The sequence below is a fragment of the Lycorma delicatula genome, chromosome 2 (genome assembly GCF_047948215.1).
Source record: "Lycorma delicatula isolate Av1 chromosome 2, ASM4794821v1, whole genome shotgun sequence".
Classification (NCBI taxonomy): domain Eukaryota; kingdom Metazoa; phylum Arthropoda; class Insecta; order Hemiptera; family Fulgoridae; genus Lycorma; species Lycorma delicatula.
In genome coordinates this window covers 221,358,318-221,384,170 of record NC_134456.1, presented here as the reverse complement: position 1 = coordinate 221,384,170, position 25,853 = coordinate 221,358,318, and the positions used below count along the sequence as shown (strand labels likewise).

General features: G+C 30.4%; 2 protein-coding genes across 2 annotated transcripts in view; both read left to right on the top strand.

The window, feature by feature from the left end:
• LOC142320072 (uncharacterized) overlaps positions 1 to 10,628 on the top strand; it is a 50,360-nt gene extending 39,732 nt beyond the window's left edge. Inside the window, exons 10-12 of the mRNA XM_075357749.1 lie at positions 2,339 to 2,588; positions 5,690 to 5,901; positions 10,509 to 10,628. Coding sequence (XP_075213864.1) covers positions 2,339 to 2,588; positions 5,690 to 5,901; positions 10,509 to 10,628 — 582 coding nt within the window. The remainder of the gene's footprint in view (positions 1 to 2,338; positions 2,589 to 5,689; positions 5,902 to 10,508) is intronic.
• Positions 10,629 to 11,036: 408 nt separating this feature from the next.
• LOC142320071 (uncharacterized) lies at positions 11,037 to 25,518 on the top strand. The gene is made up of 4 exons (XM_075357748.1): positions 11,037 to 11,342; positions 13,525 to 13,662; positions 17,198 to 17,452; positions 25,423 to 25,518. The coding sequence occupies exons 1-4, from the start codon at positions 11,037 to 11,039 to the stop codon at positions 25,516 to 25,518; spliced, it is 795 nt and encodes a 264-aa protein (XP_075213863.1).
• Positions 25,519 to 25,853: the final 335 nt, after the last annotated feature.

The window sequence follows — 25,853 nt, the reverse complement described above, 5'->3', positions numbered from 1 at the left end:
TTGTCCTCTATGAGTTGGAATGCCACAATGTTCCTGTAGCCCTGAGAGAGCTGGATGGACATTCAAAATTTAAAGATTTCTGTGCACAAGATGAAGTTTATGCTTCTAAAGGGTGCAGACAAATTATCATATAGTCATAACCCCCGTATTAAGTATAAAGGCTGTGTAATCAGCCGAGTTCAAGTTCATAAGTACATAGGTGTTTTGTTTGATGAGAAATTGCTGTGTAGCAGCCACATTAGGCAAGTAACAGCAGATGCTGTCTCTGTGATGCATAAGCTTGGAAGGATTACGAACTGTTGAGCCGGCATTTGTACATGGTGTATTGAGGCGTCTTCGAAAGTATGACCCCTTATGCGGCGTCTGTTTGGGTGCATAGGTTGGAAAGAAATCGAGCACTTATTCAAAATTTAAGGAGTGCGCAGTGCAGAGCCTTAATTGTATGCACTGCTGTTTTTAAAACAACCTCCTATGAGGCTACCACTGTATTGGGAAAGTCTTTCCCAGTTGATTTAGTGGTGAAAGTTCAGGCGGCCATATGGAAATTGCAAAGAGGCAGGGAAGCCGACGTATTTGGGATGGGGTTTTGAGCCGGGCCTGTAACAAAGCAGAACAGTGATATCAATGCACTAGTTCTAAATTTCAAACAGCTGCCCTTCTCCCACCTGCGGAGGAGTCTTTACAGCCTCACAATGAAAGCATGGCAGCAAGAATGGCAAGCCATGACTAAGGGCTGTATAAATCTATCTTCTGGATAGATTTATACAGGATCTAGGGGGGATGTATGCCTCTCCTTCATTTTTAAGTTCAATGGGAGCCCGAATGCTCTCCAACATGTAAATTTAAACCAATATTTTTTTGGTTCCACCTGGCAACTGATGAGTTGTCCGTCTGCGGAGAGGTCCAGTCGAATGAACACATAATGTTCGACTGCCCAGCTACTGGTTGGAGGGGGGGAGGCAGAACTCAGGCCATCCTGGAACTTAGAGGTGGACCTCAGGGAAAAGACTCCTACCACGCTGCTGTAGGAAGCTAACTGAGAGATATGGCTGGATACCAGTCAGATTAAGACTCCAAGTGCTTTAATGGTGGACAGGTACTTGCTGGCATTCAGTGGCCTAGGCGTGGCAGCGAATTGCTGTCTTTGACAAGATAAATTAATTATTGATAGTCATATATGTTTTAGTAGTTGATGGGGTGCGTCTACCCATTTTAGTTATATGTGACAAGTGGGTGGTTGGACACGCAAGCAAATGGTGTATGGTACCACTCATATTCCGCTCACGCTTTTAGGTTGGCTAGGAGGTAGTTTGGACACTGGTCGCTAAACTGTTTCGAGGCTCACTAGCCGTTTGTGGCACAGACATTCGATCTTATGCTTTAGGGCGACCGAATGGGGTGGTGATGGTAGAAATGCCAAGCAAACCAACATATGTATAATTAATGAAGATAAATTTATTGTACACTTAAATGTACAGTTTGACAAAATTTCAGCAGTTAACAGTATCATCTGGATGGAACTTCAAGCCACACTGTTAGATTAGCCATAAATATTTCTTGGCTATTTAGTCTTCTATTTTCATAGCTGGTAATTGGCAGTATCCTTGTTTATTCCAGACAAAAATCTCTTAGCTTGCCTTTATTTATATGGAAGTATTATGTTATCACATATATGCTTAATTTAATATCGGTGGACAGAAACAGTAGCAGCTTGGATGTCAGCACATGTACGTGCTGGTATAAGTGCCACTCCCCCCCTGCAGATGATCACGCAGTTCTCCCAGCATAACGGTGCTGCAGCCCCACCACTCTCAGGTTCCAATAAAAGAGTGTGCACAAGAGTGAATTTTTAATTCATCGTCAACCACCACCTGGAGAAGACCAAGAAGAAGTTCCGTGGCTGCCTCAACATGGGACCTCCCCGGTGGATGCCAACAACCCTGTTGGAGCAGCAGGGCTGGCCGGCCTGCCGAGGTAGCCGCTGGACGTAGACGCTTTCTTCTCACTCCAGCTCGCTGGGCTTCAATTGCCTGGCTGGCTGACTCAGCAGCAGGAGCTGGCCCAGTGTGGGATTGCTACTGAAATTTACTAATACAACTGATCCAGCCAGGACTTATTAAACTTGCTACAGATTCGAATCTTACACATCCTATTTTCTGGCTGTTGTACAGCTAAAACCGAATTTTTAAAAACGACATATTATAAACATAACATTTCAAATTAAGTTATTTGTATTTCTCATGTTCAAGTTAGTAATATATTATGTAGATCCTTAAAAAAATTTATGCTTTAATGAAAATAAAAAAAAAAAAAAAAAAAAAACTGTATTTTGTTTCAGGTTACAGTATTAGGTAATATAATCATCAATAATAGTTTTAATAATTATGATATTAATAAATTTCTTGAAGAAGTTGTATTAATTAATGAATCGTCAACAATAAAGGAAGAAGTTACATTCAGTAACAAGATTATGTTTCACGGTGGGTTACAAGTAGATCATGATATGAATGTGTCAAGAATTTATAATTGTGATATTAATGATTTAATAGAGAATGCTATTTATTTGGATAAACCTGATTATATTAGCGGTTAGTATTATATTTATTATCTGTACATTTTATAACCTTTTGTGTTTTATATTTTTTATAAACTTTTGTCTCAAAGGAATTAATTGAAGATATAGTAGTAATAGTAGTCTTTTTGTTAATATCATTAACAAATCCAGAGGGAAAAGAAATCAGGTGGTGTAACACGCTTTCCGCAATACAGTTTGTCCAATTATAATTGGTGGATAGTGTTCAGTAGCTGTACATTCACATTTAGAATGTGTAACCTACTTGCACATACTTGAAATAAAGTCTCTCCTTTTTAAGAAGTAATAATAATATAAAAATACTGTTTGCTAAAGTAAAAAATAATTAATATCTTACTTAATTAAAGAAGTTCTAGAACAGTGAAACACATACAGTATCACTTATCAGTTTGGTTGAAGTTCTGCTTTCATAAATCCTCTCGCTGAACATTTATTAACATGATTTATAAATTTATCATCCATTAAAATAAAAACTGAAGTGTACTGCAATTTAATACACCTGTATTAAACAATTTAATCATTATTTTCACTTTCACTACTATACAACTATCATCATTTTCATCTGCATTTAAAATTTTCAATTTGACCTTTAACAGGTTGTTTCATTTGACGACACTGGACTTCAATTTTTCAATATGTTGACAGGACTTTCTCAACTCATCTACAGTAATTCTTTAAAATTTTGATTTACTGTCTGAAATATTTTGACATGGAACCCACTTTTTGACTTGTGTCCATATTAATTCCTTAGAATTCAAGTCAGGGTGATAGGTGGTAATCATAACCCAGCCAGCATGCCCTTTTTTGAGGTGTTCATCTAATTTTATTTCTTTTCCTTTTTTGTTTTCTTTAGCCAGTTTATCATAGAAATTTTGTTTAATGCAAATTTGGTATCTTATCTTCTTATGTGTTACGGTATGTTGCAGTGTCTACTATTGCTACTCTGTTTTTGGGCAAATTAGGGAAAGCCTTTTTTGAAGATGATTTCCGTCTCCATTCATATTTAGTTAGAAAAGAAGCCATTATCCTCTTCAGCATGGATAATTATTATTCTGTCACATTTCAAGATTGAAATTGACACCCCTTTTTGTTTACATGATTTTTGTTGGCACTGGGAATTTAAAATTTAGGTCTCATCAGTAAGTTCAAGGCATCTTTCTTCAACACAATATTGAGCAATTTCTTTTATATTGCATATCAGATATTTGAAGAATCGGTCTGATATTTTGAATTCTTTTTCACCTAGAATCAGTTTGTCCTAACAGAATAGTTAAACTACTTTTGTCACCGACAAATATTCAACGGGTTTAACTCGATAGAAAACTTTCACAAAGAATGTAAGCAACCTTCAGGTGAAAGAACATGAATTACTATGCAATGAAGGGAATTGTTATCAACTGTCTGTGTCAGTCACTTTCCTTGTAGTGTTTTTCTGTTAACGATATGATACTAGTGATTTCAAACTCGGCTCCTTCATTCTCTTAACTTTTCTTTTAGACATAATATTAGCACTTGCAGAATGTTGTTAAAATTTTTGGGTTTTATAATAAAACTATATTGACATTAGCATCAAGTATAATTTTTTTATATCTGTTGTTAACCAAACGATAAATAAATAAAAAAGGTCAGCTGTTGTAAAAAAGTTAATAAAAACAAGTATTAATAAAAGCACTTATAAACATAACAAAATCAATGCTTAGTGTGTGTCCACATGGTCAGGGCTGGATTTACTAATAGACAAATGTCTAGGACCTGTAATTCAGAGGGGCCCAGCCTCAATACAAGTCAAAGTAAAAATAATTAATTTATTTTTTTAAAATAATACATTTTTAAAAAAATATTATATTATTTATAAGTAAAACAAATAAATGTCATTATAATAATCGGCAAAGTAATAAAATCAGATTAGTACCACAGATGGATCTAAGAGGGTTATGGGCCTCCTTATATTATTTCTGTATGTAAATAAAAAATAAGTCTAAATAAAATTCCTTTAGTATTAAAAGACTGGAAATTATAATATGCTGATAAAACATAAATGCACAGTAGCGATGAATCATTTATTATTACTGATACAATGCAGTTTTTTTTAACTATTGTACTGTTGTACATAGGTGAGAGGATTGGAGTATGAAATCATCTACCCGTTTGAAATGGACAAACTGTAATTTAATATTTTCCCACTTAGTGGTGCTAAAGAGTGAAGATGAATCCACTCCCTGTTACTAAAGAGAGATTTAATAATATACTTATCAAAAAGTACTTGTAATTTTTAATGAAAGACTGAACTAAATTTAAGATAGATTTCTTTAGCTCTCATCATGATGATTTATCTCACTTTTGCAACCATTGTCAATAAGTGCTACTGTTCCCCATATTGGTATTGTCAGTTAGTTATTTGATGAGATTTTTTTTAGTAAGAAGATTATAGCTAAAATGTGTTAAAAGAAGTATTATTCCTTACTAAGTGAATTTATCATTAAAAAAAAACATGTTATTTACACTATTTCTAAACATTATTTGTTTAAGTATAAAAACAGGCTATTTTCTAGATTACTGTTTATTTTTAAAAAAGTATAAATTTTTAAAATTTGACTTTCAGTGATTTTATTTTATTTAAAAAAATAAAAACATGAAAAATTATAACTAATAGTAATAATAAATAATAAATGTAAAAATTAATGAGTAAAAAGTTGGAATTAACAAAAAACAATGGACTGAGTGGTAAAAATAAAAGATGTAAAAAAGCCCGATGCCACTAGTCTACCAAATTATAAGTATCCGTGGTCAATCAAACAACAAACTAGTTGCCTTTGAAACTAGTAGCACAACTCTTAAAGACATGAATAAACTAAAAAGAATAACAATTGTTTGTTAATTACGATAGAAGCAAAAGTAAAATAGTAGAAATACTGAAAATGTAATATTATATCATGTTCTTTCTGATTGCAAACATGAGAACTTAACATCAAAGGCCAGGCAAATTGTGTTTATTCATTTAATATATGATTTTTATATGTTTATATATCTATTATGTTATAACTGAATAGTTAAGTTATTTTTATAGCTTTTTAATTTATCGGTTTTTTTTTCTAGGATCCATGACATTTCAGAATGCCATTGTAAATGGTAACATTACTACATCACTTATTGATAATATTGATCTAAACTGTGTATTTGCTCTTAATAAAGAACAAACAATATTAGAAACAATGACATTCAATAATACTTCAGTGCTGAGTGACGTTGATGTTGGAAATCGGGTTAATGGTGTATATTTAAATCAAGAATTTCATAATACATTATTTGTATGTAAAAATAATAACTTTGTTGTGTAGTTTATTGGAGACAGGCATTCCATTCACAACCCACCGGGTTGGTCTAGTGGTTAACGCGTCTTCCCAAATCAGTTGATTTGGAAGTCGAGAGTTACAGCGTTCAAGTCCTAGTAAAGCCAGATATTTTTACATGGATTTGAATACTAGATCGTGGATACAGGTGTTCTTTGGTGGTTGGGTTTCAATTAACCACACATCTCAGGAATGGTCGAACTGAGAATGTACAAGACTACACTTCATTTACACTCATACATATCATCCTCATTCATCCTCTGAAGAATTATCTAAACGGTAGTTACCGGAGGCTAAACAGGAAAAAGAAAGAAAAGGCATTCCATTCATAGGGTAGTGCTAAACTACATGTACTATTCAAAAAACGACATTCAGTGTTTCTCATTTAAGATATTGTGAGGCAGCTGCAGTTGATTTTCATGAATTATATATTCCGGTATCTGTTTATCACCCTCCAAATAGAAATCTTCATATATTTGATATTCTGGAAAATACATTTACTATAATTGATTAATTCGATTATCTTTCTTTGAGAAAATTGTATGTGGAGGTATAAATATAGATAGATATCAGGAATGATTTACCACCTATTAATTATCTTCCTTAATGTTTTTTGAATGTATGTATATTTTTATGCCAGTTACAATCCATCATGCTTGAATTGCTTTATTGATAGTATTTTAAGTGTTCTTAATAGACGGGAGTTTAATATTGATATACCTTCTTCATCAGATCTTTTAATTTGTACGTTGAGATACCTCCAGCAGTCTTAAAATCCATTAACAGTATCTTGCCCAATGTCATCAAATATCCCTTTTAGACTTATGATTGGTTGTCAAATCAGTTTCTTCAATTCAACTCAGACAAAGAGAAAGGTTTAGATAATAATTACAGTATTGAACTTCCAATTTTGAAAAACAGTTTGGAGATACTTTATATCATGTACAAATCTGGAAGGTCTGAACAAGACAGAGAACATTATTTAACTTGTAAAAATATATTTAAAAAAAAACTATACTGTTAAAAAGAAAATTCAATTGCAACAGAAATTTTATAAATCATAAATTTTTCAAATAAATGTCTGTAAAAAATGGCTGTCTGTTAAGATTATTAAAAGATAAACAAACAGACATTCAGTAAATATCATTTAATATATATGATTTTTTTTTTGTTGACAGTGTTTCTTAATTGTGCAAAAATGTAAAAAGAAGTAGAAGGTCTGTTAAAAAATATCCTAACGTTTTCTCTGTCAGGTGTTTATAAAAATATTTTGAAATGTACAGTCGGTATCACTGTTGCATTGCATAGGAACTAATGAACAATCCCCCTCATTTGCATGTGTCACTGATGTTTATGTGTACAGTTCATACAAAGTAGGTGTTTGGTCCTACTTACTAGATCGCGGATACTGGTGTTCTTTGGTGGTTGGGTTTCAATTAACCATACATCTTAGGAATAGTCGAACTGAGACTGTACAATACTACACTTCATTTACACTCATACATAACACCCTCATTCATCCTCTGAAGTAACACCTGAATGGTGATTCCCGGGGGCTAAACAGGAGAAAGTAAGTTAGGTGTTTGGTCCTAAACCCACCGGGTTGGTCTAGTGCTAAACTTGTCATCACAAATCAGTTGATTTCGAAGTCGAGAGTTCTAAGGTTCAAATCCTAGAAAAGACAGTTGCTTTTATATGGATTTGAATACTAGATCATGGATCCGGTGTTCTTTGGTGGTTGGATTTCATTTAATCAACATCTCAGGAATGGTCGTCCTGAAACTGTACAAGACTATACTTCATTTACATTCAAACTTATCATCCTCACTTATCCTCTGAAGTAAACTTTATGGTGGTAGCAGAGGCTAAACAAAAAAAGAGAGACAGGAGTTTGGTGCTGGGGGATTTAGTGATGACTGACATGAACAAAGAATTACAGTGAAGTTTTGTGTCAGGATTGAAAAAATTTTACCAAAATACACAAAATGATTCAAGAGGTTTATAGGGAGGATTCTCTGAGCCACTACATACTGCTTTGAGTGGTGTTACAGGGGTAGAGACTACCACAAATGATGCTTATCATTTGTGGAAGTCAACAGACGTCTCCATGAAAATATGTCCTTGATCATAGGTTATGTGGTTCTTTTATCATGAAAATCATCAGCCCATGCATTGCTGCATATTTGTAGTTCTACACAAAAAATTTACTCAGTTTTCTCCCTTCCTACCATGGTTAGCCAACGTAGTCAACTACCCCCTGCAGACCATTTGTTTATTTCTAAATTAATTCCATAAAAGAAAATTCACTGAACACCCTGAAAATTATTTTGAAAAGTGGATTCCAGTGTTGCTTCTAGAAATGGAGTGGATGCTAGGAAAAGTGTGTACAACAGAAACAAGATTATTTTGTAAAATTCTGTTAATATTCAAGTTTTTTTTTTAGAAAAAGTGCTGTTACTTTTTGAACAGACTTTATACATTGACCTATTTATCTTTACTTTGCTGGAAATTAAACTTATTTGGCTCCTTTTAACTAAAGAACAGTATCATGCAAAGATGTGTCTTTCATTACAAAACTGAAGTTCTAAAAATTTGATTTTTTTTTCAGAATTGGTAATTATTTACTAAAGCAAATTATTACTTTGGTATTATGTCCTTTGCATAGTCATCAATGATCTCTAAGAGAGAACTTTCAGATGAACTGAAACACATTTAATCTAGTAGAAATAAAAAAGAAGAAATTTCTATGTTATAAAGCGTATACAAAGAGTTAATCTTTGAGTAACGTAGAAGGGAAATAAAGAAATGTTTTAAAGGACCCTCGCTGAAATAAAATTAACAATTCAATCAGAGCATCCAAAAATATACGTAGGTATATACTGCACTGAAGAATTCAGGCAGAATTATAAATGACCTACAAAAGTCATCAAAAAATATATATTTCGTAGTAATATTAATGTAGTTAATATTATATTAATAATAATAATTATATTGTAATATAATTACAATTTATATATTATATTATAATATTACATTAATATTAATGATTATTAATAAATATTATTCCAATAATGTTATAATATAATACAATTGACTAAATTTAGACAGGTTTATTACTACATTAAAAAAAATATATATAAACACTTTGTCTCTTACTGTATATATGAGGGGTGGGCGGGAAGTTCCTTTATGCTAGTTATGAAATTATTAGGATAGGTGCAGCTTACCTTCTATGGATATAAAAAATCTTTATTGAGTTCTACCTTGTTCAAAGCAAATCACAACTGTGTGCCCTGCACGTCCAGTAGTTCATCATCTGCAACAGTGTATCAGGAGTGATCATTTCAAATGCTGATTGAACAGCATCTTGGAGCTGTTCATTGTTGACATATCTGCGTTTTTGGAAAATCCCATAGTGAATTGTCAGATATGGTGAGGTCAGGACTTTCTGCTGGCCAAGGCAATGGTGCTGGTACTTCTGATCCACACCTGATCAAGAGATTCGGAAAAATTTCATTGAGGTGTATGCGGACATTCAAAGTAAAATGCGCTGGAGCATCTTCTTGCTCAAATGTAGTGATGTCAGTGATCCCTTTTGCCGTTAATTGTGGAAACAACCACTCATCGATTATGGATTGATTAACTGTACCATCAAAAAAATAAGGAGCAAGGAGATGTTCAGCTCTCATCCCAGTTCAGGTCATAACATGAGGCAGATGGTGTTCGATTTCTTCACTCCATTTCTTCATGGTGAGGATTGTCTTTTGCTCAGAAAAATATTTCAGTTATGAGAGCTTCGATAAATTGCACACTCATCTGAGAACATGACATTCTTATTGTCACTTGCTCTCAGAAAGCGTTTGAGTAATTTGACATGCATAAAATCATCAATCAAGGTCATTTTCACTCAACTCATTAACTGTGGCTGGACAAAAACATTTAACTTTCAAGTCAAACGACTTGAAAGTTAAATGTGGGCTAGCTTGGAATACTTAACTCTGCAGAACAAATGTGCATTGATTTCATTGGTGATCATTAAATTGATCCCTCCAAATAGCAGCACACATCTCAGCTCGAGTGTTCAGCCTTGTCCAGAGTTTCGCATCAAGAACACTTCCCATTTCAAAAACTTTCTTCTCCCACGTCAGTAATGTTTGCCATGATGGTGACGATTTCCCAAAACGCACAAAAAGTCATTCACAATGTTCTGCATTGTTTTACCAGTGTGTGGATGTTTGTAAACCTACACACAAGCTAACAAATGCTTTTTGATAGTGAACACACTCTTAACAGCCATCATTTCACACTTCTATGACTATGGTCATCCCACCATGAATGAACACACTGGACGATCCCCACTACAGCTTATCCTCCCTGTCTTTTCCAGCAGCAGTGTGCAGTATGAGCGGTGAGAATGGGCAGCAATAGAGCCTGATTAAGCTGAATTTATTACAGTGTAAAGGGACTTCCCATCCAAATAGTACACTGCATATTTTTTTTTATTTGTGCTTGTATGTCTGTGAACTTTCTGAATTGTAAGTATTAATTTTATTTTCTATTTACAGACTGAAGGTGATCAAGTTATTGATGGCAATTTTTTTGTTAATAGAAATGTTTCTATCAAAGGAGACCTTATTACAAATGATACTGTTAATGACATTCTGATACAGGATGTAGCTATATAAGGTGGAAACAACACATTTTCAGGTAAATTTCTTAAATTGTAATAGAACTGGATTGAACTGTACTATTTTAATATGTGCCTATTAATAATTATAATATACTAAGTTTTTTCAGATTCTCTTAAATTCTTGACCGAGTTGACTGAAAAATACTGGTAAGATATAAATTTAGAATTCGCTTTCAATATACATGAAAATTTTTCACTCGGAAAAAATTTGGAGCTAATAACCAGACAACTTCTTCAGTAGAGTTATTTTGCTGCTATCCTTAGAATCATCTTTTGCTGGTTAGAAACCCTTTCAGCATGCAGTCAAGTAGCATATAGGTTACTTTTATGTGTGTGTAAAGTGATCCCATAATCTGAAAAAATAATTAATAACTATCAGTTTTTTAATGTAAAAGTGAGCATAATGAAAGATATAATTATTTATAATTTTAATAATACAGGTCCATTAGAGTTCGACTGTGTTTATTCAAACAGTGATTTGGAAATAGATTCAAATATTTTATCTGGAATTGATTTAAAAGACTGGGAAAACAGAGCTGTTCTTATCGATAACAATCAAATCATATCAGGTAGTTGGATTGTTGATGGGAATATTTCATTTTCATCAATAAATGGAGAAGGAGATTTTAATAAATTAAATGTATTTCAATTGGATAATGAATTTGAGAGGTGGAAGGCTGAACAAATGAAATTACAAACTACGATTACGGTGAGTGCTTTTAATTGTTTTTATACTACTACTACTCTTTAACCTATGAGCAACCTGGAAATGCAATTTGTACACTGGGACACTTATAGTGAATGAAAAAGGATTCTAACCGATTAAGCTTGTGTTAGAGTGATAAAATTGAGAAATTTTTTTTTGTCTTCAGTCAATTGACTGGTTTGATGCAGCTCTCCAATATTCCTTATCTAGTGCTAGTCATTTCATTTCAGTATAGCCCCTACATCCTACATCCCTAACAATTTTTTTTTTTATATATTCGAAACGTTGCCTGGCTGCACTATTGTTTCCTTCTATCTCTCCTTCCAATATTAAAGCGACTATTCCAGGATGCCTTAGTATGTGGCCTATAAGTCTGTCTCTTCTTTTAACTTTATTTTTTCCAAGTGCTTCTTTCTTCATCTATTTGCGGCAACATTCTCCTATAGCACCACATTTCAAAAGCTTCTAATCCTTTTTTTCTCAGATACTCCGATTGTCCAAGTTTCACTTCCATATAATGCTCCATCTAAAATAGATGGAGCATACAGGAAATGTTCATTTCTCTTTTCACTTCTGAACACTTTTCTTTAATCCACTCTTCTTTCATTAGTTTGCACTTCCTGTCTATAGTATTTCTTAATTTTTGATAGTTCCTTTTACTTTATTCATCACTAGCATTCTTATATTTTCTACATTCATCCATCAGCTGCAATATATTGTCTGAACTCCAAGGTTTTCTACCAGTTCTCTTTGTTCCATCTAAGTTTGCTTCTGCTGATTTAAGAATTTCCTTTTTAACATTCTCCCATTCTTCTTCTACATTTTCTACGTTATTTTTTTTTATTCAGACCTCTTGCGATGTCCTCCTCAAAAATCTTCTTTACCTCCTCTTCCTCAAGCTTCTCTTAATTCCACCGATTCATCTGACACCTTTTCTTCAGGTTTTTAAACCCCAATATACATTTCATTATTACTAAATTATGATCACTTATCAATGTTTGCTCCAGGGTAAGTTTTGCAGTCGACGAGTTGATTTCTAAATCTTTGCTTAACCATGATATAATCTATCTGATACCTTGCAGTATCTCCTATCCTTTTCCATGTGTATATTTATTTATTATGATTTTTAAACTGGTTGTTGGCAATTACTAAATTATACTTTGTGCAAAACTTTATAAGTCGGTCTCCTCTTTCATTCCTTTTGCCCAGCCCGTATTCACCCACTATATTTCCTTCCTTGCCTTTTCCAATGCTTGCATTCCAATCTCCAACTATTATTAAATTTTCATCTCCTATTATTAAATTTTCGTCAGTTTTTTCGTATACACACTCTACCTCATCATCATCATGGGCGTTTGTAGGCACATAGACGTTAACAATCGTTGTCGGTTTAGGCTTTGATTTTATCCTTATTACAATGATTCTATCGTTTTGCATTTTGAAATATTCTACTCTTTTCCCTACCTTCTTGTTCATTATGAAATCTACTCCTGCCTGCCCATTATTTGAAGCTGAGTTAATTATTCTAAAATCACCTGACCAAAAGTCATTTTCCTCTTCCCACCTAACCTTACTAATTCCTACTACATCTACATTTATCCTATCCATTTCCTTCTTTAAATTTTCTAATCCACCAACCTTTTTTTAGACTTCTAACATTCCATGCTTTGACTCTTAGAATGTTATTTTTCAATTTTCTGATGACTCCTTCCTTAGGAGTTCCCACCTGGAGATCCAAATGGGGTCTAGTTTTAAACAACTATTTTAATAGAACTTTTTTAATCAACTATTTAAGCGATTCTGGATAGTGCATTAGCACTATTAAACACTTCCAAGTGTCATATTATATCAGACAAATAATTCTATTTACATGTACTTAAAAAGTAATCTCACTTTTGGGAGATGAAGGTTCATTTCAATGGAGATCCTTGACCTCCACTATTATATTTTTTGTGTTTTTGACATTTTTTAGTTCTATGTGACTTTTTGTGATAATATTTATCACATAATATGCTTGGTATTTTCTAACTTACTCTAGTGTATTGTATAATGTTTCTTAATATTTAAATTAATCTTCATGTTGATTGTCTTTTATACTATTCTTTTTAAAACTTTTTTTGTGTCATTCATATAATTATTTATATTTATGCTATTTTAAATTCATTATTATTATTATGTGATTTAGATGAATTATATTAATGAGTGTAAAGAAATTCATAATAGGACAGAAATTGCAAGAACACAACTATATGAATTGCAGAATTTTGCTATTTCACAGGAGTTACTTTTTAATAGCGATGTTGAAAGCATTCATGTAATAAAAGTAAGTATTTTCTCACTTTTTACTTTATTTAATGGTATTTATTAAATACCACTATTAATGGAACTATACTGGAACATAATTTTTACAATACATTCATTAATCTGTGGTTATTTGAGGTATTACTTGATAGATCCAATAAATAACTGATTGTGATACTCTTGTGTTATAAAAAAAACAATATAGTTTTTTTTTAGTGAATTTGAAAGGTTGTTTTACGAGGACTCTTTGGTTGTTTGGTTTCATTTCTTGTCAATGCTTGATGCTGGATAACCAACTACTGGACTTATAATTAGACTTACAGTCTGTTGTGAGGTATTATAGCTAAAGAAAGTCCATAATAATAAATTAATGAATAAATAAAACATTTAAATGCTATTAGATCGAGTGAAAAAACTTGATTTCTAAAATACCACTGGGTTCAAAGTTTTACCAACATGTTTTTAGAAATTCTTTTCTTTAAATTTAAATTTATTTGAAAGAAAGTTGCTTATTATGTATTTTGTGTTTTCTTTTCGAGTAATATTTTAATTCTTATTTAACTTAATATTAATTGCAGTAGAGAATTAAAATTCAAAATTGTTTGCAACCTAAGTACAAAATGTTGAATTTTTTCGTATGTTTTGCTTAAACTATTACAGTAATGTAAAAGTAAAACATTAAAATTAATTGTGATAAAGTAATGAATACATTTCTTAATTAAGGTTAATGCTAATGAAGGTTGAGCACAACGTAAACTTCAGCTTAAGGCCAGTGTTGATAATAGTTGCATTTTGTCATCTTCACAGGAATTCTCATTAGCACAAGTTTCATTTTCAAGTTTTATATAGTTGCAAGTTGCACCGTTGTTTAAAAATTGAAATTCTGCTGTATCGTATCAATTTTTATTTGTTCCTTTAAATTTTCTCAATTACAACCTTCCTACCTGGGATCAGGAATTGAACAAAAATGATTTGACAATTTCTTTCATGAAAGATTGTAATTTTTTTGTAACTTAAGTATAGTTAACATTAAAAAGGATATACTTTCAGTTTTTCATAAGTCTCATAAAGAGAAACGTAACGCCTTTTTTTTATTATTATTAACTACATGTTATTAAACATTACTGTAAATATATAGTATACATGCCAGTACCAGAATTTTGATGATTTAAATCCTCCGTGTTTTAATGTAATTTTAAATTCTATGAATGTTTATGCTGTTTTATAATACTAATAATAATAATGATGAATCATGTAGATGAAATAATTGTTTCAGGTTAATGCAAGTATATTGTCATGTGTTTGTAGTTCGACAAGGATATTGAGAGATAGCACACTAAAAATTCTTAATACAATTTATTTACTCTTAAAATAATTTATAATATACAAAATAAGTCACTTATAAATAGCAAAATAGAATTCAGATTTTACCATATACCTAATACAAAAATAACAATAATACAAAATTAACAAAATTTTTAATAAAAAAACAAAAAAACAAAATTGCTAATACAAAATTAATAAGAGATATATGATTTTAACAGATATGTAAATTTATATCATATATGTTAATAATATTTTAACATCTGCAAATCTGTGATTTACTTAACATCAAATTTTAGTAAGATATGATCTTAAAAATAAAATACATCTCAAAATCAAAATTCATTTTATGCAAGAATTATTTACTGTTAATGTTTACAAAACATAATTAAAAACATAGAAACTAGCATACACTTTTATAAATTAGTAATGAAATGAATAACAGCTTCTCATTATACTGCTTTTATAGCTTTGTGATATTTGGTAAGATATTTATTGAAGACATCGGTAATTCCTAAAAGGAAGCAAATAGGGAAGAAGTGATGATTATATTACGTAGATATTATAAAGTCATAATAATTCTGTAGTCAAAAAAAAGGCTATAGCTATATTTTGTGATAAGTTTCGGTGCAGTTTCAGATAGTTATCTCTTCATTAATTTCTTTGCAACTATGTATATGTTATATTGTGCTGTTTAATGGCTTTAAAATATCAGAATCATTATTCAAAGTATACTAATACAATATCCTTGGTAAGGCATATTATCTGAGAGTCTCTCAAAACTAATCGCTTTTCTTCAGAATTGAAGCAGTAAATATAGTTGCTACTGTATGACACAACTGTGTCATACCTTACCTGTGTGGAAATTAATACCTCTTACATGGATGGTATCGAATCAATAATTAATATACATTTCTTATTTAGGTTTGATTGGTAAAACCTCAAACATTTTAAATAAATATTCTTCCACCTTAGAAACCATTTAGACAATAAAGCATGCCTACATATATCTTCTACATTCCACATTTCAGGCAAAGTGCCTGTTTTAGTAATTCCTCATATCATATGCAGTTTTACATCCAACTTTTCATGAGTTGTCCAGCCTTTTTACTTGCAGTCAGATTTTTTTTTCAAAAGTTTGCAGTCAAACTTTTTTTTTAGGTATGCCATATAAGGCATCCTCATTAAATGGTTATATTACCTTTTCCATTGCCATTCACTTTTATTGTTAATGTCTTAAATTTAAAGAGCCATCAAGTTGCTTATAATTTATTCTGTTCGTCCTAGAATAATCCTTAATGGGTTTAATAATTACATTTTCACTTGTTTTATAAGTTTATGATTGCGTTTCTTTAGCACCTAGGCATCACTATCATTGTCTAATTTGAGAACAGTTAACTATACATATTAATCTTTATGTTTTTATTAAATTGGTTTTTAAAAGTAAGCTAGAATAGTCTCACACACATTTATTTTAAGTTATTTTACTGAAATTAATCTTTTAAAGATTCATATTATTTCACTGTACTGTTAAATTTTATTTAAATTCTATTAAATAGATCACCTAGTGCAGAATATTGAGATAAGACATATCTTGCCTTAATTTTTCATTGTAGTACTTTCAAGGGATACCGCATCCTCAGTCATGATTGAAATAATTCTGTTATTGCATAAATAAGAAAAAAAATTTATACATTTTTATTATGCAATAACGGAATTACTTCAGTCATGACTGAGGGATGATAAATTATTCCATGTTCACCAGAAACTGACAGAACAAGAGCGAAATGTATGCATGGATGTATTATCAGCCTGGAAGTTTTATAGTATTTCCAGCCTTTATTACCTTTTTCATATTCTTCAGCTAATTTGTTTATGTTAAACAACAAAACATATCTAACTTTTACAATAATTTCATTGTGGCGAAAAAATTGTCAAATTTATTTTTAACTTATTTTAAAAATTAAACTTATTTAACATTTTTAAATTTATTTTTAACATTACATTGTATAAAAAGAATATAAAAACTACTCTCCATGTTCCTTATACAAAAGTTAAACTTAATTTATACATATTATGGAGTTAAACTGCTCATTTATCTCTTCACTTTCTAGAAACCTTCTGAATTTTTTTTATGAAATAATCTCTTATATTATTAGTCTTCGTTAAGAAATAGATTATAAATTAATTATGATAATCTTTTGTTTTTTTTTCTTTAATATTATTTATTACAGGTTCAAGAAGAAGATTGTTTGGTTATTAGTATTAGTAAAACCTGCACATTATTAATGTATAAATGGAAAAAAGAAAATGGCTTATTTGAGTTACTGTTTGAACAAAATAGAATTAATGGAGTGAGAAAAATAAAAGCCATAAACCACCAAAATGAAACACTTTTAATTACAAAATCTGCATCTAATGTTAATTTATATAACTGTGGTAGTGATACTGATAATATTTTATGGAAATATTCAGAAGGTGATACACAGGTATTATTTTGTTTGTATATGTTATTAGTATTAACTAATACTAATTATTTACTAATACTAATTTTCTCATTGTTAAACATGAGAAAATTTAGATTATCACATTTTATTCTTGTATTGTTAGGATATGAAGTTGGGAGTTAACTATTTATTTTGCCATCTTTGTTAACTAGAATGAAGAATGGATCTGATTTCAGGTAAACAATATTTTAGATAATATATGGAAGTTCTTTTCTGAACAGAAATTCACAAAATGTTTGAGAATTTTTTTTAAAATCAAAAGTTTAATTTTTAACAAATTAAAAGCCTAAGCTTAAATATAAAATTATCATGTAGTTATTTTTAATGCTTTCCCAAATAAGAATCTACAGAAGTGAATTTGTCATTCCCGGTATTATTTCAGAGTGGATATGAAATGACTAATATTTTCATACGATTGAAAATCAATCAATTGGCACTTAGAGAAGAAGTTTCAGAACTTCTGACACAAACTAAGAAAGAAGAGTTGACATAATCACGGTACCATCAACTCAAGAAACAATAAATCCTTGTGAAATTTCTTGAATCCTATTCAGATACAGAATTTTCAAGTTATTATTAGTTTAAGTATCAGTTACGTTACTTTATTTTTTAAAGAAAACATCAATAGACAGTTTGTTTAAAAAAGTGATTGTTAATTGTGATTATTTGAGATAAAACCAGAAATAGTATAACAAAATTTTAATTATTTACAAAAGCAAGTATAGTATCAAGTTATTAATTAAATTAATCTGTCTGTGGTGTTTCCGAGGTTTCACCTTTTCTCAAAATAATTAAAACTGACAATTCTGAAGCGGTTAAAAATATTTATTAACATTGTTTATTTATTTTTACTATTTTTCTATCTTAAAGAGAAAAAAAATATTGAACCTTACTGAGCTAAAATATTTTTTTAATCGCAAATAAGAGTACGTTAAAAATAAATTCATTATTATAATTATGTGAACACATTTATATTAACGACTGCTAATGTATAACTCTTAGTAATTTAACATCAATGAGTTCTGCATCGCCCTACACCAGAGATTGAAATGATTCACTTAATGGAATATTTTTTCTCTGTGATGGCTATTCTTGTACGAAGTTTCACTGTGTTTATAATTAAATCAATTAATATATAAGTTAATCAATTAATAATTAATGATTAAGTTAAACATTAGTGTGTGCAAAGTAAATCGACAAATATAGTTCCCAAAAACCCTTGCAGAAGGCCAGCATTTTTAAATGCAACTGGCATTGCTAGTACTCCTGAACCAAGGCTTGATTTGACTGCATGTAATAAAGCTTCGATATCTTTATAAAAATACAAAAATAACTATTAATTAAATATGAAAGTTAATTAAATATTGAGATATAACCGCATTCATACTTCACAACCTGATGGTTCCAGTGCAAGTGGCATGTCTTATAAATTAGCATCTCAGACGTAAAAGGTGTTAAGTATGAATAATTTAATAATTAAAACCAAGTTTGATATTATATTTTTATCAATCACCTGTGGTGATCTATAAAAATAATAATGATTTTAGCTATTTCTATTTAGTTAGATAACTACATACTATTGAATTTGTGAGTTAATGTAGTAACAGTTCACATCAATGATCGAGTTGTATCAAGTCCATGCAAGAGAACTTTATGGATGCACACTTGGACAAATGGTTTTTATAGATTTATTTTGTGCTTTATATGATAAATTAATACTGATCCTAGTGGAGTTGTATCTCTTTATCCCTACTTTTGTCAATTTTACCAAATAAAGTTTTTTCTTGTCTTTAAATTTCAGATAAAAATTATCACATGGCAAACTGAATTTGTTATGTTTATATAATTAAATGTCACAGAAATAAAATTAAAAAAAAAAATTAACCAATTGTACTTGAAATATCTTGAAATCAAGATATTTTACTTTATCATTCTCTCGCTCTCTCTCTCTCTCTCTATCCACCATTTATATCTCTTGCATTTTTCCTTTGATAGTTATGAATAATATATGATTTACAGTCTAAACACAACTTTTTTTCAAATACATATTATGAAATTAACTGTTTCAGAGAATTAAAGAATTTTGAAAAGTAGTGAAAGATTCATTCATTTAGCTAATACTAGAAACAAAAGTAGGTTATATTGCATTGTTTTATTTTATTATTTTTTTTATGTAATAAAACTTAATGGTATTATGGATTTTATTTAAACTTAAGATTATAAAAATTGAGCATCTTGAACGATCTTTATTTTTTTTTTTTGGAATTATTAAATTATAGATAAAATTTAATAAAATCGTAATATCAGGATAAAATAAATACATTAGAAACCAATATTCTTAAGGTGATCTGACTTGTTCTACGTAAAAGCTCTGATAATCAATTCATCTGATTTATCATTCTCTTTAAAGGGTAATTTAAAGAAAATGACTAATCATTTTTTCATTCTCTTTAAATTACCAGTAGTTATTTTACACTGAAGAGGTAGATCATCTCCATATCTGGAATATGTCATCCAGGGCAATAACAGTTGTTATAAGTACAAAACATATAGCTGGCTAGCGGGACTCCAAATCTTTTCCTCAAAAATTTGATCGTTCTTTTTTAATAATCCTGATCTTACTTTCAACTTCAGATCGATACACAGGTCAGATTTTTTGGCTTATCTGTAGATTATGTATAATGAGAATGATTTTGGAAACTGGTTTGTGCTGGTGATATAGCGTCCAGGGTTGAAGCTGTAGTAGGTGTAACAGAGATCCATCCATTTCTCACTGCCCTCTGCAATGCTTTGACATGCTGGTTCCACTGGCACTGACATACTGGGTTAGACATCCGGGGTTGGTAGCCCAAATATGGGGATGTACCTGGTGGCTTGTTACCCTTGTTACAGAAGGGATCATTTTTATATGTCCACAATTAAACATGACAAAGGGTTCGTGTAAACACACTCATTTAAAATCATCAGTGATCACCCAAACGGAATCGATCTTCAATAGCTGTGAAGGATATACTACAAGGAATAACTCTAAAGTAAAGGCCATTGGGAAATTTAACATTTAAGTACCATAAAAGTAAGTTTTAAAGGCTATTTTTTTCAAAAGTATAGAATGACAGTAATTGTTGTTATTGCAAATCTAGGTCCACTTGAAACTTGAATTGTCAATATAAAAAATGACTGAAAAATCTGTTATGTGCTTCGTGTAGACTTTGATAATTATAGTGTAAGAGATAATGACGTAAAAATGTTGTATATTGACCCTATATTTGGCATTTTACATGGGATATCTCCCTTATCAACTAAGGGGGATACAGTTCTAGGAGTTATTTTTTTCAATTTTCCAGCCCAAAAACCATAAACAATTGAATTTGCCTTCCCATAATCTCAGAAAGCCTTAATTTACCCGGAGGAACTGAAACTCTGGCAAAATCTTTCACCCTGTATAACTCACTAACGAAGCATTTTTGGACCTATGTTTATATGAACTTTTTTCTTATTTTTAGCCTCTAGAATGAGTTGTCAAAGTATTGCCTTAACCTCCTGAATCATCCTGTATAATCAAGTACCTTTTTTATTTTATAGTTTTTATATTTACTGAGTCTGATTAATTAAAATCAATTTTTAAAAGTTTTTACCGGGGAAGCTTTTATATAATTATTTTTTTGGTATATAGTGTTATATACATAATTTTATGTAAATAGTTTAGGATATTGGTACTATTATTATATTACTCGGTACCATTGTTATTTCCTCAGTCTTAATAGTTTTAGATCGTGCAGTAAGGTGCATGTATTTCTTTCACTTACTGTTTCTTATTAACAAATTTCCCATTTACAAAATAATCAAGAAATAAATAATAAATTATGACACCCTAACAAATAACAAATAGATTTACATATTTTTTTGGGTTTAACCCAGGATACATTTCTGAAATTGCTTAAAAGTCTTAATTCAGTTGTATTTTTCACTAGACATGACTTTTTTCAGAAATTGTTTGTTTGTTTTAATTACATCATAAAATTAACAAGAAAGTCCTGAATTAATTTTAACATTTAACAGATGTTTAACAGTAGATACTGAAAGTCTACCTCTTTCTGCAGACCAAATGTTCCCTGTAATTGAAAAAAAACTCAACTGGGGCAGTTGTCTGAGGCAAAAACATCACAAACTCAATAATTTTAGAAATATTGCAACATGAAATATCAGTCTTTTTGAACACCTTAAGAATTGCTTTCCACTTCTCTTCAATAGTATCTGCAGACTTGAACCACAACCTACCCTTTGGTCAACAATATTTATGGGATCTTTTATATGTTTCATTAACAACTTGTGGACTCTCTTCTAAATCAGACCAGGAAATTTCAGTTTGTAATTTATCCACAGAAACTTACTAACTTTATCAAAACTGATTCTCCACAACTCTTAAGTATTGGATACTGGAATTATAAAAAAAATTATCTACACTTGAGAAGAATTTTTGTTCCTGAACATCATTATTTTCTTTTAGAATGCGTAGCAATTCTTTGGCAGAAGATTGTATAAATTTGTGGGTGTTTCTTTCCTGAAGTTGAGAAATTAATTCAGAATATACCTGAAATGCTTCTGTTGCTGTGATAGAATTAGCTTCCGATTTCAGAACTACATTTTTAAATAATGTAGAATACTGTATTAAAAATTTCAGAAACAGTTCACTTTCTAGATTTTCAAAAAATCAAATAATAATTTTGGTATTAGTCACACGATAAGAAGTATGATTTTAGGCCATCAAAAATGAAAAGAATTCTTAATATTGCAGATAACAAACTAAGAAAACTTGTGCTGCTATGAGATAATACTTTTTGTAATCTGTTTCCATAAATTCACAGAGTTTTGTTACTCTTACTGTATATATGTGAAAATATTTAGAGAATATGTAGAGAATCACATGCTATTTATACTGAATTGTGTACGATGTGGGCTGAACAACCAATTCCTAAAATAGGTCTATCCAAATCACTTTGAACTTTTATGAACACATTTTCATTCCCCTTTCTCTTCACACCACCAAAATTACTATTAGTGTTATCAGCAGTATAACAAAACAATTTTCTTCAAGTTTGAATTTTTTCACAAACTGCAAAAGATACAGAGTCAAAATTTGAGCAATTTCACCTGACACTTCATCGACATATAAAAGTTTAACTTGAATTCCCTTCTCCGGACTGAAATATCTTACAACATTTGGAACAAGTTTTGCTTCACTTCTGTTTGAACTATCCATTGTAGCTGTTACATAATTAATGTTTTCCAAAGAACGCAACACATTATCAAATATAAATGGTGAAATAACGTTAACAATAATTGCCGCGGTTTTGGTTCTAGCAGATGAAAATTTTGGATCATATAACTTTTCAACCGGTTTAGATGTGCAGTCTATGTTTTCAAACTGAGTTCGTGTCTAGCAATTTGGTATGGAAAGGTAGCAGCTTTTTTAGCAGCATACCAGATCACTGTTATTGTTATTACACCCTTTGGCTTTAAAAAAATCTCTTATGTTTGCTAGCAGCAAACATCTTATCTTATCTTATGTAAGCAGTAGCATTAGTAGCATTCCTATGTTTAGCTGTTTTCATGTCGTCTTCAATATCACCCTTTCCTTTATGTGCAACAGAAAATTCTACAGTACTTAATGTGCAATAAACGACGTTCATTGTGATTGTCATTACACAATTTCAAAAATTTATATTCTCTTGCAGGTTAATAATAAACACACATTTTCTTTTGCCCGTTGCTAAACGATGAGAGAAAAAACGAATAGAAATAAAATGATAAAAAACATGTAGACAAGTTACTTACTTCACAGACGAAAACAACATAAACACACTGCCCCTGTTGTGTTGCCAAATGAGTAAGTAAAAAGTTGTGGCGAGACCAGTAGCAATGCCTCTGTCGAAACTGACATCAGTCCTTGCTCCAAGGTCAGCTGAGAGATGCACAGCTGTAAGAGAATGTTTAAAAACACATTGTTGACTATATAGGTCTAAAATTTAAAAAAATCCTCACCAGTCATAATATTTCTCAAACCCCACACAATTTTGCAATCCCGGACAGCACTAAAAAACCAGGACGAACCCACAGCGCAACCAACCTAACGACAAAAAAACAAAATTCACCACTTAATTCTAAAGCATACTGCACAGCGACTTTCCAAATGCTCTGTATAATTCTCTGTTGATTATTACCATTACAAGTGACAACTGCATGCAGTTATGCAGGCTTCAAATTTAGATAACCACTAAGAACCAATCTCCTGCCTTGAGTAACTGTCCAAGTAGTTTGCGATAGTGAACTACATCATAATTATTTCTCAAAAATTAACTAACTTCAAATTCAAACTGACCAAATTTAAAGAAGGGCAAATATCAATTTTTAACGTAATTTTGGGTCTGAAGAGGATTCTTCATTTTTCTTTTAACGTGTAAATTTTTGATATTGAAATTCAAACTGTCAGTAATTGAAGAAATCAGATATAATTTATTCATCAGACTGTATGTCTTATCTATACAGTTGATTTCAAGATATCTATGGTTGTTTCAGATATTTTCTTTCAATGGAGAGGATTATTTTTTGGGGTCAATCTTTATTTAGCAAAATTATTAAAACTTCAAAAGTTAAAATTCTTGTTACAGTAGATTTAAGAAGAGATTATTTAAGTAGATTTTTCCAGACTTTATTTTATTGTTTACCCTGCCAAGTACTCAAATTTACAAACTGACCATTTTTATTAAAAAAATGAAACATTCTACTTGAAAAATATAATGCAAAGAATAAAGGGGTGTAACTAAATGCATACAATTCTCTTTTTCAAAGCAATCCACTTTACGTGAACTTAAAAAAGTTATAATACCTTATTAAATTCATTTACATAGCTTCTGATATCACATTAGGATTTAAATGTTACATTTCCTAAATGTCCTTATTAGCATCATAGTTTTGAAATGGACTTTATAAGCTCTAGTTGGACTGGAATCAGTAGCAAGAAATGTATAGATAATATCCAGACAAATTTCTTAATAGATTAAGTTTATACTTATCGATTGAGAACTATAAGAACACAATCTTTTAATTATTACTCTACCAAAATCTAATATGGCAGCATCCAAAACTTTTGTTCATAAAAAATTTATACTAAGGATCAGTTTGAAAATTTTCAGATTGTTTATAAAATCTAGCGGTGAATCTTGTACCCTGTGTAGAAGTGATGTTTAATAAACCTTTAGGTAACTTTTTCTATACGTACATATATTTCATTCAACATATTGTTCCACAAAATATTAAAAAGAAATATGTTAAAAATAATAAGACCTGGGCAACCACAGGTATTAATATTTTGAAAAAATAAAAGAATTCTTCATTTTAGATCTAAATCTAACAAAGATTCCCACTTTATAGATTATGTTAAAAGGTAAAAAAAAAACTGTTAATCTGTGAAGTAGCTGAATATATTATAAATTTATGAAGTCATCTGAAAAAAAAGAGTTTAAAGTTATTTGAAGAGTAGATAAAATGAGTAAGTCTTGAAAAAAGAAGATCATAGTATTCTGAACTAGGCAACAGATGAATATTTTAACTGTGAATTGAAACTGCATTTTGTGAATAATAGTATCTAAATTAATTATCCATAGATTAATATTCCTCATTCTAAACCTTAGTTTTCAAATAAGCTTAATATGTTTTATTACAATTTTATCAAAGTGTTAAGTTTATAGTTTAAGCATTAATGCCTCAAAAACATCCAGCCTTGGCTTCTTACTTTTATTATTTATCAATCCAATTTTTAAACACACGTAAATTAAAAAATATAATAATAATAAAATATTAGACTGAAAAAACACAACGCATCAAATTTGTAACATTCAGTTTCCTGTTTAATGAGTCTCTAACCTTTTTAAGATTTTTGCTGTTAAAAACAGAATGATTTGGTAACTCCACTTAAGAAAGTGTTGCCAACTAGATCTGAAAAGTCATCTGAAAGAAAAAATTCAAAATTCTTTAAACAAGCTATTTAGTATTCAATTAATTTTAAAAATTATATATTAATTCAGGTTATGCATACAACAATATCTACAGACAAAAAAAGGACATGTGAATCCAGGTTTTGGGTTCAGAATCAAAAAAAAAAAATGAAAAAATTACATTGAAATTTTAAAATCATAATTTATATAAGTGCAATATACAAAAAGTTATTTTTAAAATAGCTTGTTAAATTAAAAAAAAAAAAAAAAAACAATAAATAATCAACACATCATGTGATGTGTAAATTTATGATCACTTAATGTATTTAAATTTAGGAATGATTACAACACAGTTAATAATTTATGATATGTTTTATTTCATCGATAAA

Bases quoted from the DNA above. Each gene is read 5' to 3' on its own strand.
- LOC142320071 (XM_075357748.1), top strand. From the start codon at position 11,037: ATGAAAGATATAATTATTTATAATTTTAATAATACAGGTCCATTAGAG. The intron at 13,663-17,197 runs GTAAGTATTTTC...TATTTATTACAG, and splicing joins AAAGCATTCATGTAATAAAA to GTTCAAGAAGAAGATTGTTT. The intron at 17,453-25,422 runs GTATTATTTTGT...TGTTAAAAACAG, and splicing joins ATTCAGAAGGTGATACACAG to AATGATTTGGTAACTCCACT.